Source organism: Sorex araneus, chromosome 3, assembly GCF_027595985.1.
Source record: "Sorex araneus isolate mSorAra2 chromosome 3, mSorAra2.pri, whole genome shotgun sequence".
NCBI lineage: Eukaryota > Metazoa > Chordata > Mammalia > Eulipotyphla > Soricidae > Sorex > Sorex araneus.
The window spans coordinates 23,629,612-23,645,739 of NC_073304.1; the positions used below are offsets into that span (position 1 = coordinate 23,629,612).

The 16,128-nt window shown below is 44.7% G+C and overlaps 2 protein-coding genes across 2 annotated transcripts in view; both read left to right on the top strand.

Annotated features, from left to right (window-relative positions):
- Positions 1-624: 624 nt before the first annotated feature.
- LOC101540740 (ubiquitin-like protein 5) lies at positions 625-997 on the top strand. The gene is made up of 2 exons (XM_055130453.1): positions 625-630; positions 746-997. Exons 1-2 carry the CDS (start codon positions 625-627, stop codon positions 995-997), a joined length of 258 nt encoding a protein of 85 aa, XP_054986428.1.
- A 2,160-nt stretch (positions 998-3,157) lies between these two features.
- Positions 3,158-16,128, top strand: part of SNW1 (SNW domain containing 1) — a 29,052-nt gene continuing 16,081 nt past the window's right edge. Inside the window, exons 1-3 of the mRNA XM_055130990.1 lie at positions 3,158-3,195; positions 9,958-10,111; positions 13,916-14,077. Of these exons, the coding sequence (XP_054986965.1) occupies positions 3,182-3,195; positions 9,958-10,111; positions 13,916-14,077 (330 nt within the window). The 5' untranslated portion in view covers positions 3,158-3,181. The remainder of the gene's footprint in view (positions 3,196-9,957; positions 10,112-13,915; positions 14,078-16,128) is intronic.

The window sequence follows — 16,128 nt, forward strand, 5'->3', positions numbered from 1 at the left end:
CTTAGCTCACAAGGTGGGTCCTGAGGGCATTAGGACTAGGTGGTTTTACTACTCCCTGAGAATCCCATCACCATGGGTATCCTTCCCATCTAACTGCCTACATCAGAGAGATGCAGTTACCCAGTCATGTAGACCCAAGTTGAGAGTTCTGAAGTCTTCTTTTTTCCTTCTTTTCTTTTTCTTTTTTGGAGGGACGGAGGTGTCATATCCATTGGTGAACAGGGCATACTCTTTTTGCTTTGTTTTGTTTTGTTTTTTTGTTTTTTTGTTTTTTTTTTGCTTTTTGGGTCACACCTGGCGATGCACAGGGGTCACTCCTGGCTCTGCGCTCAGGAATTACCCCTGGCAGTGCTCAGGGGACCATATGGGATGCTGGGAATCGAACCTGAGTTGGCTGCGTGCAAGGCAAACGCCCTATCCTCTGTGCTATCACTCCAGCCCCTGAGCAGGGTTTACTCTTGACTCTACACTCAGGGATCACTCCAGGAAGTGCTTAGGGGACATATGGGATGCCCAGATCAAACCCAGGTTTGACATGAGCAAGGGAAATGCACTACCCATTATACTATATTACTATCATACTATTTATTGCTTGTCCCCTGAGATCTCTGGAGCCTTCTCAGGATGAGGGTGGGGATCATAGGGAGGGGTTCGATAGATAAGGTGGTGCACTTCTGCTTCCAGTTCCCAGCGACATCTTTAATCTGGGCTCCTCGCTCTGCCTTCATGGTTGTGTTTTCCGCAGGTTCCCTGGATTATTCGAGCTCAGGACAGAACGATCAAGGTTGTGTGTAATGGCCAACTGGGCAAAAATGTCCGTGTTAAGTGCTACACGGATGACACCATCGGGGACCTCAAGAAGCTGATCATGGCCCAGATGGGCACCTGTTGGGACAAGATCATGCTGAAGAAGTGGAACACGGTTTTCAAGGACCACGTGTCTCTGGGGGACTATGAAATCCATGATGGAATGAACTTGGAACTTTATTACCAATAGAGCAGAATGGGCCTGCCTGGGGCAGGGTTATCATAGAGGACCTGCGCTAGGGGGCTCCCCACGGCTCTGCGGACCCTCGGGGTTCCAGGCTATCCCCCTCCCCATTGGCCAGTCACCTGCCCTTCACTCAGTCACCAGCCTCTGGCTTCCAAGCCCCTCTCCCCTTCCTCGCACCATTGAGAGACCAGATGAGAGGCTTGCAAGTTTTAACCTCCTCCGCCACATCTGACTTCCTCAAGCACACATACAGCCCAGCTCCAAGACTTACCTGAAAGAGCTGCTGAATCATTCCAGTCCTATAGCCCCTTGTTTGTGCCTGTGCATGGTGCAGGCTTGGGGGTGAGGGTTCAGGGGTGAAGGAGAAGGGGAACTTGGGACGGTGATGAAGGGAAACTCATACTGGTGGTGGGATTTAGTGTTGGAACACTGAATACCTGAAACAACTGTACTATGGACAATTTTGTAAATCAGTGTTTAGAGTTTCAAACATTTTTAAAAAATTGACTATACATGCCTAGAGAAGGACACCATAAGGACAAAAAGAATTCTACACAAAAACATAAGCCATTTTTATTAAGCATATGTAATCATATTAGTAATGTTATTCTGAAACTATTTGACATATATAACAGAATCAAGCAGTAAATAATCACAGGTACCAAGATTTTTAGAAGAGATGCACATATGAAATAAAAAATAAAATCTATGGAGTCTTAAGTTTGTGCTGGAAATATTAATATGAACATAATTCATTTTACTTTTAAAAAAATCATATACTTGATTTTAAGCTCAGTTTTAAAAGACAAATGACAGTCCAGTAACAAGGAGCTGTTGAAGCATCCGGATTTTGTCTAAGACTTTCTGACTTGAAGGCAGGCTTGTTGAGAAAGACTGATTCTAAGAAACTGTATGAGATGGGTGTAGAATCTCAACATTAAATCACAACAGAATTCTAGTGATCTTAGGTGGGGGATTCTTCTCCTGCACAGTCTAGTGTGAAATTGAGAGTTTTAGGGTTTACTTAAGAGAGCATGCAAATTCTGCACTTTTTCTACCTTGTAATTAAGAGCTAACTTCTACTCTTTATCATGGAAAAATCTTAAACGCATAACAAGTGAGAAGAATAATATCAGTAACATAGCACAGTGGTTGGGCTGACCCGTGTTCGATTCCTCCGTCCTTCTCAGAGAGCCCCGCAAGCTACTGAGAGTATCGAGCCCGCATGGCAGAGCCTGGCAAACTACCCATGCCTATTGGATATGCCAAAAACAGTAACAATAAGTCTCTCAATGAGAGATGTTACTGGTGCCCGCTCGAACAAATCGATGAGCAACGGGATGACAGTGACACTTCCCTTACTCAGCTTCAACAGTGATCAAAACTCACCAGGTTTTTTTTTTATCCATTTTCCACCTAATTACCTCTCCCCACATTTTCAAGCTGATTAATTTTTTCTTATCCCTTCATCAAAGACTATGTTTAATCCATAATCTATGTGTACCTAAAATGCACACTTATGTACATAAAAAAAACATAGGCACAAAACACACAGAGTGTCCTAAAAGTAACTGAGATCAGCTATCTTCCTAGAAGTGTGATTTTGGGGTACCGTGTTCCCCGGGACCAGCCCTGAGTGAACAGGCCTAAAGCAGGGGCAACACAAGTATTAATACACAGAAATAAGAGGTGGGGGTAAAGCATGGAATCAGGGGACTAACAGCCTTGTGGACTGAGAGCCTTGACTTTTCTCAGCTTGCTAGAATGATTGCTTAGAACCCGTAAAGTGAGGAGTGAGGCGGGAGGGAAACTGGGGACATTGGTGATTGGTGAAGGGACAGGTGTAGAAACATTATATGACTGAAACCCAATCATGAACAACCTTGTAACTGGGTATCTATTCAATAAAAATAAAATAAAATAATAATAATAATAATAAGGAATTGGTTTAAAAGCGATATAAGCCTCTCATGTTGCCTACGCCCTACCATGTCTAAAGAGTAATAGTGATGCATTTCCATTGCTCACGGTGGCAACTTTCCCATCGCAACCCCTCTGTTCAGACTAAACCCTCATCATACTCGCGCTCAAAGAACTACAAATCCCAGAAGGCCCCTGGCGAGGGCGCCTGCGCAGTGCCCGCTTCTTCCTCCTCACCGTCACTCGCGCTGGAAGAAGCGGAAGAAGATGGCGCTCACCAGGTGGGTTGTTGATTCGGGCCTCGTTACGGAAGCGTCTGGGAGTTACCGCCCCCCGAACCCCCCGCGTTTCTTTTCTTTATTCTCACTCTCCGGGAGGGAGCGGGGGCCGGAGTGCCGGGCCGCCGCGGGCCGCCGCGAGCCGCTCCCGCTCCCGCCGGGGGCAGCTAGGCCTCGCCGACGCCGGGCGCTTTCCGGAGCGGCGTCCCGGGGCCGGGGGAGCCGCGGCGCGGGGGACAGCGCACGCGCGCGCCGCGGTCTGCCGGGGTCTCTCCGGCCCGCCTCGGCCCCGCGTCCCGGCTGAGGCTCGCGGAGCTCGGGCCGGCCGCTGTCCAGCGGGGTCGGCCCCCCTCTCGGACGCGGGACTTTGGAATTTCACGCCGGGCCGTGGAATCGCTTCCGATTTTTTTTACCGGCCCCGTTGCCTTAGCAACTGTGGCCGCGCGCGGCGTGGGGGGGGGGTACCCCCGCGAAAGCCGCTCCGGAGTTACGTAACTTCGCGCCCGGGACACTTGGCGGGAGCGTCCAGGGGGCCAGCATCGGGCCTGCCGCCCGATGGTCGTTCCCAGGCCCGGAGATGGGTTTTGGTGTGTTTTTTCCCGCCTCTTTTATCATTATTGTTACTATTATTGCCATCATCATCATCATCATTATTAGCGCTGTCCTCGGGCTTATGTGTGTAGGGAAGGAAGATGCACGCATGTCGTTGGCCTAGCGGAAGATGCGGGGAGGGAGGGAATAAAGTTTAGGGGGAGAGGAGGCGAAGCAGGACACGCGGGGTCCTTGGCGGAGCAGGAACCACAGTGCCAAGCGAGTGAGGCGGGATGAGCGGGGTCGGCGCCAGGTTTCTCGTCGCTGTTTTTAGGATAAAGTGAACTGGCTTTGCTAGAGCGTCGTGCCCCGAGCGCTCCCTCGCCCACTTCCCCAAGCTTCCCTGGGGGGTGGTCCCTGTCCGCCGCGGGCCCTAGCCCCTGCCGCTCGCCCGCAGCTGGGGTTGGTGGGGAAGGCGAGATTGGAAGAGGTCACACAAGGGAAATGAGGCGCTGAGTGGTGCCGGATGGAGCCCCGGCAGAGCGCGGTTTTTAGCAATGCCTTGGGATGGGGGTGAGCTCAGAGCTCACTTCGAAGAGTCTCAGGGTGGTGCTGAGTTCTGGCTGACTTTCCAGAGTCTCAGGATGCTGTTGCGTTCTGAGTTCCTTTGAGCGTCTCGGGATGGTGTTGAGTTCTGAGTTACTTTCGAGAGTCCTGGGATGATGGGGTTGAGTTCTGAGTTATTCTGAGAGTCTCAGGATGGTGCTGAGTTCTGATTTGCTTGGGCAAAATCTCAGGATGGTGTTGGGTTCTGAGTTACTCCGGAGTGTCTCGGGATGGTGCTGAGTTCTGAGTTCCTTTGAGCATCTCGGGATGGTGTTGAGTTCTGAGTTACTTTCGAGAGTCCTGGGATGATGGGGTTGAGTTCTGAGTTATTCTGAGAGTCTCAGGATGGTGCTGAGTTCTGATTTGCTTGGGCAAAATCTCAGGATGGTGTTGAGTTCTGAGTTACTCCGAAGTGTCTCGGGATGGTGCTGAGTTCTGAGTTACTTTGAGCGTCTCGGGATGGTGTTGAGTTCTGAGTTACTTTCGAGAGTTCTGGGTTATTCTGAGAGTCTCAGGATGGTGTTGAGTTCTGAGTTACTCCGGAGAGTCTCGGGTTGGGGTTGAGTTCCGAGTTACTTTCAGTGTCTCAGGACAGGGTTGAGTTCTGAGTTACTTTTGAGAGTCTCGAGATGGGGTTGAATTCTGAGTTGCTTCCGAGAATCTCATGATGGTGTTGGGTTCTGAGTTACTTTCGAGAGCCTTGGGATAGTGTTGAGTTCTGACTTTCGAGTGCCTCAGGATGGGGTTAAGTTCTGAGTTATCTTCAAGAGTCTTGGGATGGCATTGAGGCTGGGTTACTTCCGAGAGTCTCGTGCTGGTGTTGAGTTCTGAGTTACTTTCAAGGGTCTCGGTGTGGTATTGAGTTCTGTGTTACTTTTGAGCGGGGATGGTGTTGAGTCTGAGTTACTTTTGAGGTGGGTTCAGGTTTCCAGGTGAAACGGTGTCACCAAGATCTACTGGGGTTCTTTTTGTTTTGTTTTTTGGCCACACCAGCAATGCTCAGGGATTATACCCGGCCCTGCCCTGCCCTCAGCGATCACACCTGATGGTCCTCGGGGCATCTTACGGGATGCCAGGGATCCAACTCCTGTGGGCTGACTGGAAGGCAAGCGCCCTGCCCGATGTCTCCCCCCCCCTCTCTCTCCCCCCCCCCTCTCTCTCCCTCCCCCTCTCTCTCTCTCTCATTTTCTCTCTCTTTCTGACCCCCTCCTCCAGGGTTGATACTTCAGCTTCTCTGTAACTGTCATTTTGTCCCTCTTCTGTGTTGTGTGTATCTGCTTGACTGAGAGTCGACTATGGTAGAAGCCGCCAACTTTGCCTCCATCCATTCTTTCGTGTCTATTAAAGACTTACCAGCTGCCCCCCACTTTTCTAGTGATGGGTTGATAGTATTTCGTCAAGCAGCCTCCTTATCCACAGAGCTTACATTCTTACGGTAAAGGGATTCATTTCTGAGTAAACGAATCAGTGATACAACTTCATGTGAGAAGGACTATCACTGTCATCCTGTTGCTCATCGATTTGTTTGAGCAGGCCCCAGTAACGTCTCTCATTGAGAGACTTATTGTTACTGTTTTTGGCATATCCAATACGCATGGGTAGCTTGCCAGGCTCTGCCGTGCGGGCTTGATACTCTCGGTAGCTTGCTGGGCTCTCCGAGAGGGGTGGAGGCATCGAACTCAGGTTGGCCGCGTGAAAGGCGAACGCCCAACCGCTGTGCAATCGCTCCAGCCCATGAGAAGGACTAGGAATAAAAATAAAGGGCTAGAGAGTTACCCAAGTGCTGGGTTTAGACAAAGGTCAAAAAATAGCTCTCAGGTGGTGTCCTTTGGCAAAAACATGAATGCTAGCAAGTAGTCACTACAATGGGCAATTAGTTCCATTAAAGTACTTCAGGGGAAAATAAATTATAAGCAGAATGTGACAAAGGCAATAACAAATGGAAATAATCCTGATGTGGCTTTCTTTAAGAAATGGTGTGAACAGAGACTGGCACCTATCCAAAAGAACAAAAGCAACCAGTGTTACGTAGATGTGGGGAGAGGGACCCTCCTACACTGCTGGTGGGAATGCCGACTGGTTCAGCTCAGCCCTTTTGGAAAATAATATGGTTGCTTCTCAAAAAATTAGAAATTGAGCTCCCATTTGACCCAGCAATACCACTTCTGGGAATATATCCCAGAGAGGCAAAAAAATATAGTTGAAATGACATCTACACTTATATGTTCATCGCAGCACTGTTCACAATAGCCAGAATCTGGAAAAAACCCGAGTGCCTGAGAACAGATGGCTGGTTAAAGAAACTTTGGTATATCTACACAATGGAATACTATGCAGCTGTTAGAAAAGATGAAGTCATGAACTTTGCATATAAGTGGATTAACATGGAAAGTATCATGCTAAGTGAAATGAGTCAGAAAGAGAGAGACAGACATAGAAAGATTGCACTCATCTGTGGAATATAAAACAACAGAATGGGAGACTAACACCCAAGAATAGTAGAAATAAATACCAGGAGGTTTGCTCCAGGGCTTGTATGCTGGCCTCACATGCAGGGGGAAAAGGCAGCTCAGTTAGAGAAGGGAATACCAAGTAAAGTGTGGTTGGACGACCCGCTTGGGTTGGGAGATGCATGCTGAAAGCAGACTATAGATTGAACACGATGGCCACCCAATACCTCTGTTGCAAACCACCATACCCAAAAGGAGAGAGAGAACAAAAGAGAATGCCCTGCCACAGAGGCGGGGTGGGCTGGGGGGCCTGGGAGGGGATGTGGGAGGGATACTGGGGTCATCGGTGGAGGAGAATGGGCACTAGTGGAGGGATGGGTACTCAAGCATTGTATGACTGAAACACAAACATGAAAATATGTAAATCTGTAACTGTACCCTCACGGTGATTCATTAATGAAAAATAAGAACAAATTTTTTTTAAAAAAGAAACGGTGTTAAGACTAGAGGAACTATAAACCTGGTGAGTGCAAAGAATGGGGTGGATTTATGTATACTAGCTGTGTGCGAGGCAGTTGCTAAAGAGGCATGAGAGAAGTAGAAGGCCTCATTTCCTGCTGGCACTTCCTAGTGAGCTAAGTGAATAGATCACTGCAATATAGTAATGGGTGTTACAGTGGTGGCAAGCAGGGTCTGTGGGAAAGGGCATGGGTATCAACTAATCCAAACTGGGAAGTTATGGAACAGGTCCAGTTACCTAGGGAGCAGCTGTCTGTATCAGCTCTGTGCCAGGTGGTTTGTGGACTTTTGTTCTTGGTTTTTTTTCTTGTTTGTTTGTTTTTTTACTTTTAAAAGTTAAATTAACTTTTAAATGTAATACTTATAACAACTGCACCATGGAGATAGTCTTTGGTGGTTGTTTTATGAGCCACACTAGGCTTGTGGGCTCCTCCTAGCACAGTGCTCAGGGGTCACTCCTGAAGCTACTAAGACCATGCAGTCCTGGAGATGAACTTGGGCCTCCTGCATTCAGTGCATGGGTTGGAGCCATAGTACAGAAAGCAGGGTGCTTGCCTTACATGTCGTCAATCCAGGTTCGGTCCCTGGTACCGGAGCACAGAACCAGGAGTGTACCCTGAGCACAGCTGGGTATGAACCCCATCCACCCAAAAAAGACCCCAAGTAAATAGTCTTTTGATCTGTCATTACAAATAAGATAACTGGAGTTCTTTTGAGGGGAAGGGGCAAAAATGCCACACCCGGCAGTGCTCAGAGGTTACTCCAGCTCTGCAGTAGTCTGGCGGTGCTTGGGGGACCAGTGGGATGCCGGGGATCAAACCCGGGTCAGCCAAACGCCCCTCTTGCCCCGCAAAGTGTATTTTATAATAAAATGGTGACTATCTTATGAAACGTATTAAATGCTGTATTGAAAGTAAAAACAGATCTATAGGGAATTGGTGGAATTTTTGAAATATTTTAATGTTTTTAAGTCTAATGGGTTTATATCAGTTTTGAGGAGGTGAGCGATGGGGAAGAGCACTTTTCCAGAGTGGAGAGGGAACCCCAGTACACATCCCAATATTGATTGTGAAAGTACACATCTCAAGAGAGGAGATGGGGTGACACGTGTGCTTGGCAGCAACACATGGGCTCAGGCAACATAGGCACCACATTTTTCACTTCTTTAAAAAACTATTTAAGTTATGGTTTTAGTAATTGGTTATAGTATTTGTAGTTTACCCTTTGGATCATGTAGCAGATTACTGGCCAGATTAGTGGCCCAGCATTGTGATAGAGAATCATACGTACTGCAAATAGCTTGGAAAGACTTTTATTAGATTTCTTTTAAATGCCTATTTCCTTTGTGCCATTATAGAGTTGAAAAGTCACTAATTAAACGTCAGACCATTGTTAAGTGAGACACTGTGTATATTTGACTATCTATCCTGAAAGAGTGTTATCTCCATTTCTAGTCTCTACCTGCTAAATGCTGTGTCTGCACCCAAGGAATCAGTAAATAAATGATGGCGAATTCATATGATCAATAAGCATTTTTTAATAAACCCTTCAGCTTGTTGAAATATGGTTACTAGCAAAGGGATCACAAAGGAAGCTTAACTTTTCCTTTAAATATACTCATCTACAGGAATTCTTTTGTGATACTTTGGAGTATCTCTATAATTATACTTATCATACTTAAAAGTTAAGAACATTTTAGTATAAAAGCTGCTTTGATTAAAGAATAGCAAATTACGGCTTCAGAGATTCTGCTTTGAATCTTTGACCTCTTAAATTTTAAATTGGGTTCTGAGCTAGATAACCATGGGGAAAGGTACATGATGTACAATTCTCTTTTTATATCTTTAACCATCTCTTTTACATGATAATCCTTGTTGTATTGGCACTGAAACAGTTACAAATCTTAAGAAACACAAGAGTAAAATCACTTAAAATAAGAAATATAAGCCAGGACACCATGAGGAACATACCGAACGGTTGACTCCTAAGTACTTGGTGAACTGTGCGGCCCACAGGCACAGGAGTTAGGGCACAGACCTCTCCTGGCTTCCGTGCAGCATGTGGCCTCCGAAGCGTTGTTGGGTGTAGTCTTGAAGCCCCTCCCCCTGCCAATTTTTAGGATGAATAATCGCTGCAGAGACTATCCCCTGGCTGCTTGGTTCAGTGCCTCCAGGAGTGCCCCCGGGCATCCTGGGCACAGGTGAGGAGCCCTGCCCACTCCTCCAAAAAGAAAAGTTGGAGACATAAAATCCTGTAGTTTAAGTATTTTCCTATTACCTTACTTGGCTGCCATTTGCCTTCACCCTAGTGAACTGTGCTTGCTTCGTGTACTCTGTTTTGGGGGGGTTGGGGGGCTGCAGGGGGGTAGACCTAGTCGTGCTTGGGAATCACTTCAAATACTGGGGATTTGAATTGGTGCCCATACACTTGTAAGGCAGTGCTCCGAGCTTTGAGTTATGTCTCTGTGCTCATGAGTATTCATTTCTTTCTAAGCAAAATAAACTGGCTGATACTGAAAATTACTAGAAATCATTGAAATTTTTGCTTTTTTGCTCAAAGGAAAAATGTGTTAAGGAAAATAATCTCTCGAGTCAAATTGCAGTAATCTAATTGAATGCCAAAGGTTTTCTTTTAATTCTTTTATTATCTTTGCTTATAGCTTTTTACCTGCCCCAACTCAGCTATCTCAGGACCAGCTTGAGGCTGAAGAAAAGGCAAGATCCCAGCGGTCACGACAGACCTCACTGGTCTCCTCCCGAAGAGAACCTCCACCATACGGGTACAGGAAAGGCTGGATACCTCGGTTATTAGAGGTAAATATGCGTCTTCAGTTTGAATTTGTTGTGTTGAAATTTGTTGTAATACCCTTCCAGAATAAAGTTAATTCCTAGGATATTGGCAAGTGAATGTCAGTTATGGTAGAAATTGGGTGGCGAGTGCCTAAAACACATACTCCTCAGAAGACTCATCTTTTTGTTTTGTTGGCCGCAAGGGCAAGCAGTGCCAGACATTGGACCTGGCCTCTTACATGTGCAGAGAATATGCTTAGCCCTTGAGCTGTTTCTTTTTTTCTTTTTCTTTTTTTTTTTTTCTTTTTGGGTCACACCTGGCGATGCACAGGGGTTACTCCTGGCTCTGCACTCAGGAATTACCCCAGGCCATGCTCAGGGGACATATGGGATGCTGGGATTTGAACCTGGGTCGGCCGCATGCAAGGCAAACGCCCTACCGGCTGTGCTATCTCTCCAGCCCCGCCCTTGAGCTGTTTCTAGCTCAGTCTTTTCTTATCATGCTGTGAGCATTGGAAAATTGTACCAAGCTTTTGCCTTTTTTTTTTTTTTTTAGTTCTCATACATATACGAAATGGATCTAATATTTATTAATCCAGGGCATATGGATTAATCCATACAGCATATGGAAATCATATTAATTCACATAGCATATGGAAAATTATGGAGGAGAGAAGAAAAACATAAAGATTACTATGTTAAGATGCCTTTTCTCTCCCCTTCCCTAAATTGCTCTTTTTATCATTTATGCTACTACTGATATATATATGGAACTACCCTTCACAGCCACCACCAGCTCCCCCCGCCCCCCTCCCCAGGAAAATCATCATCTTTTTTTCATCTGTTTTCTTCATTTGGACATGTTAATGCATACCTGACAAATGTTAACTTTTTGGGATCTATAGAGATGCATTTGTGGTCTGCTGTGTGCAAGGCAGGCGTTCTGTGCATGGTATAATTGTTCCTGCCCTATTGGCATTGATTTTACGTATACATCGTGAAAAGCAGAGCAAATTAAAGGTTATGAAGGAGATTATAATACCCCCCTTTTGGCACAGAAAGATGGTGATTGGTATTATCTAACAGAGGAATTGAGTGTCTCTTTGAAGGAATATAAATATTCACTAAATATTCACTTGACCTCAATAAATTATAGAGTGGGGGAGGCAGCCATTTTAAAGTAGAATAGAAATTGCATTCTTGCTTCCATTTTTTTCTCAGCATTATTAAATACAATACTATTAGCTTTTTTGTCAGACTTGACTATGAAAGACTTCATATCTTGATGGAACAGAATGGCTTATTTAAAAATCAAGGCAAAATGGCTAGCTATTCTGGAAATGCCATGCCATGAATGCTTTTTGAGGGGAATGACTGTTCTCTAGAAGAAAACGTTTGTTCTAGTTTTCAAAGTAAAAGCTGTGATTTTTCTGGCAAACTTAATGACCACATCCACAGTTCTGAAGTACTTATTATAGTTGGAAAAACCCTAGCAAACTTGAACATGTGTCAGATTGATGACTTAGGTACAGGTAGTACCTTTCTTGGAAATACTTTAACAATGTCTGCCTGATTTATAAGAAATTATCTCTTTCAGCTTTATTGTTTGTTTCAAAAAAAGTCAAACCTTTCTCAAGAAGTAAGCATATAACTGGAGTAAGTACAGGTGTTTAGGCATTTCACTTGCCTCGCACATGGCCAGCTTCAGTTTGGTACCCAGGTACCACATGATGGTCCCTGAGCACTGCCAGGTGTGGCCCACAATAAAAAAAGAGAGAGATGGGGGCTGGAGCAATAGCACAGCGGGTAGGGCGTTTGCCTTGCACGCGGCCGACCCGGGTTCGATTTCCAGCATCCCATATGGTCTCCTGAGCACCGCCAGGAGTGATTCCTGAGTGCAGAGCCAGGAATAACCCCTGTGCATAGCCAGGTGTGACCCAAAAAGCAAAAAAATAAAAAAAATACAAATAAAAAAAGGGAGAGAGATGCTTATTGTACTGAATAAAACATATATTCAGAATCTAATAAAATTTTTGGCAGTCTTCTTAAAAGTGGTTATTTTATAATTTTTTCATCAGCCCTCCCAAATGATTAATTTTAATATACTTTTCCTACATTTCTTAGTACTGATTTGCCCTTTTTACCTAAAAGATACTCTAGTAGAAACCTTTTTTTAAAAAAAAAATTATTTACTGAATCACCATAAGATTCAAAGTTACACAGTTGTTCATGATTGAGATTCAGTCTTAGACTGTTGGATCACCCATCCCTTCACCAGTGTCACTGCCTTCCATTTACTGGAAGTGTTACTGCCTGCCTCTTACTGTCCCTCTAGCCCCTAAAAGTTCTAGATTTCCAAACCATGAAATACATAAAAGAGAATATAGAGTGCTCTCTAGAACCTCAGCCTCAGAGAAGTAGATGGGAAACTCAACTCCGTTGGTAGGAGAAACAAAAGCACAAATAAAATAAATGACACTCCATCAAATAAAAAACTTTTTACTCAGTAAAAGAAACAACTATGAGAGCAAAACAGAAAGGGGGAATCTAGCTGTTGGGAAGAGATTTTTGTATATTATGTATTTGACAAGGAGTTGGCACCCAAAACATTTAAAGATACATACAACTCAACAACAAAGCAAGCAACTTAATTTTTAAAAAAGGGAAAAAGACCTGCATAGACATCCCTCCTGAAGACGTACGAATGACCCAACGCCAGAAAAACATGTTCAGCATCAGGTACTGTTAGGGAAACACAAATCAAAATACCACCTCACAATTGTGAAAAATGTCCTACATCAAAAATATCAGAGATAACAAACATTGGGGGTGATGTAGGGTGAGGGAAGGAATTCTGGGCTGCAGTAATAGTGCAGTGGCTAGCACGCTTGCTTTATACCCCACCATGCATCCCGTATGGTCTCCTGAATTCATAAACAGTGATTCTGGATTGCAGAGCTCAGGAGTAAGCCCACCTTCCTCCTCCACCCCCACCCCCACCCCCAATGAAAGGAGTCCTGATAACAATGTCAGTGTACATTGAGGTGGCAATAGAAAGAGTGGAGGTCCCTTAAAAACTTTTTTTTCTTAAGAAAATACCATATAATTCAGTGAGATACCATTCCTAGGGCATTTATCCAAAGGATATAAAAATACTATTTGAAAGGCTATAAAGTCAAAACATGGAATTAACCAAACTGTTCGTCAGCAGATAACTGAATGAGAAAGGGATGTGTGTGTATATAAAATGGAATAATGCCCTATTGTTGAAGGGAATGAAATTGTGCCTTTGGGGACTAGATAAATAATACGGTGGGTCAGGTGCTTGTGTTGCATGCAGGCGACAACTGGAATCAATTTGTTCACCATGTAACATCCCCTGAACACTGCCAGGTATAATCCCTCAGTGCAGAGCCTGGAGTAAGTCCTGAGCATGGTGTGGTCCAAGCTGCTACCACTCTTGACTCTCATTTCCTCAAAGGCAAGCTCAGGTGTTTTCATTAGTCTAGAAGATGCTTCCCTTGGATTGTCCCATGACTGATTTCTCATCATTCAGTCTTCAGATCTTTAACTCTCAAAATCCACTTCAGTGACGGTATCAAAGTTAGCCCCCATTCCTATTATTGCTTTTATTAGAAGCCAAAAATTACTCTTTTGATTTTTATTCACTAGAATGTGTATGTCACAAGATCCAGGATCACCATTTACCTGCAGTATTTCTTCTTGTATTTAGATAATAAAAGCTCGATGATTTGTTAAAAGAAAGCTCTGAATATCAAGATGATTTTTATTTTAATTTTTAATATCTGTATCTGTATATATATATAGGATTTTGGAGATGGAGGTGCTTTTCCAGAGATCCATGTGGCCCAATATCCACTGGATATGGGACGGAAGAAAAAAATGTCAAATGCACTGGCCATTCAGGTGGATGCTGAAGGAAAAATCAAATACGATGCAATCGCTCGACAGGGACAGTCAAAAGACAAGGTATCTTGTTCCTTGATTTATTTAAGACGTATTTCTTGTTGCTAACTCTCTTCCCTCCCTTCTTTGTTGTTGGAGTGTCACTGTTTTGATGGCAAGGGTGGCACACATGCCTGGCTGGTATTCACACATTTTTAGCTGTAAAAACTATACACATGGAAGTATGATGTGTTCGCGGGCTCTCCGGGTAGCTCCTTCTCACCGCCCGTGTTTGGTGCTCTCGAGCCACTGTGTATGGACCAGATCAGATCGGCTGTTTGGGGATGGGCAGGTGAAGGAAGAACGAGGACCAGCTGGTTGCTGATTAGTTGCCGCTTATTCAGTCTCTTGTCTCTCCCGTCTCACACTTTTCCTTCCTAGCCCCTCATTCCTAGATCCCAGATCCCCCTCCTAGTTTATATGGCAATCACGAAGGGTGGTAATAACAAAAGTGGGGTTGAACATAACAAATCAACAAAGAGAGGTAAAGGCCACTCCTCCAGATTAACTCAAGGATAAAAATCTCATCTAAAGAGATTACTCTAGATTACTAGGAAATCCGCTTAAGGGTGGGATCCCATCCAGGGTATGTCGCTTTCTTTTTTCCTTGTTAGTAATCCACTTAAATAGTTATAGTAAATTTACTTCTAATATTTCTAGCAATGTCATTCTGTATGAGCACAGTAAGAGATATATCAGACTTAAAGTTTGGTTCTTTTTGAGGACATCTCACTATATATTCCAGACCACAGTCCTCAGGCCAGGCTAGTCTTCCTAACCCCAGCACAGTCCTAGTCTCATCGTTACTTTTGGATCATGACAGCATTTGTCCATGACCATGCTCTCAACTTATAGTTGAGTATTGTAGCACTTTGGCCTGGCCCATTTCGATGCCAGGGTAGCTCACAGTTTGCCCTGGGTCCAGTCATTCCCTTGTCGGGACCCTGCTTTTGGGGTACTAGGAACTAAGGGCAACTGAGTCGAGAGAGCAGATGCCCAGAAGTAAATATTATTCGGAGTCAATTAACTTCCAAGTTACAAAAGCATAATATTAACTGTCTTCCTGTGTCCATACAGAAAGGACATTGCTTTAAGGTAAACTATGCAAAAGATAAAACTTACAAGTTCAGTGTTTTAGGAAGGATCTGATTTTACAGGCTAACAGAATCTGATTAGGGGAAAAGGTGATTGGGGAGAAGGGCAGAGAAGAGTTGACAGATAAACAAAGGAATGGGAGTGACTCCATAAACTTAAGTTCTCTGCTGCAAGGCTGAAAGGACAAACCCAATGTTATCCTACATTTAGCTATCACAGTCATTGCACATCAGGCTGCACATGTGTTTGCAGGCAGCCACCCTTCATAACTCTTAGCTAAGATGCATAAGTGATGTACTTGCAGTGGACTCTGGTCTCACAGACGTGCATGCCAGCGGTTGCACTTTCTAGCCATGGCATTTTCACTGCCTTTCAGTTGTGGCACTCACTGGGATCATTCACATACAGCTGGTTGAGGCCGGTCAGAAATCATGGGTAGTGCCAAGGATCACAGGGAACAGAGCTGCCCAGACTCTCCTCGGCAGTTGGAGGACACAAGGGCTTTCGACTCACGGCCACATGCGTGGAAGGCAGGCGCTGTTCTTCCAGCGCTATTCTTGTTATTGTTGTTTTAATTGTGTGGAAGTGAGAAGTCTAATCATTTAGTTTATGGGAAGGGTAGCAGGATACTAGGCTAACTGAAGTTAATGACTTTAGAAGTCCTCAAATTAATAGCTTATGTATTTAGAGTTTTATTTACTTGCTACAAGACAATTTTGGGGTCTAGGAATCAAACTTAAAAGATCTAGAGCACATGCTTTGCATGCAGAGGACTGGGGTTCCATCCCAAGCACTGATCTGGAAATGGGTCCCAAGGACCACCACGTGTGTCCCTAAAACAAATGTAGAAAACAATTGTATAGTACTGATTCTTTATTTTAGGGTTTTATTTTGAGCCATACCTGGTGATGCTCATGGGTTACTATTGGCTCTGTGCTCAGGAATTGTTCCAGGTGGTGATCAGGGGGCCATACATGCAC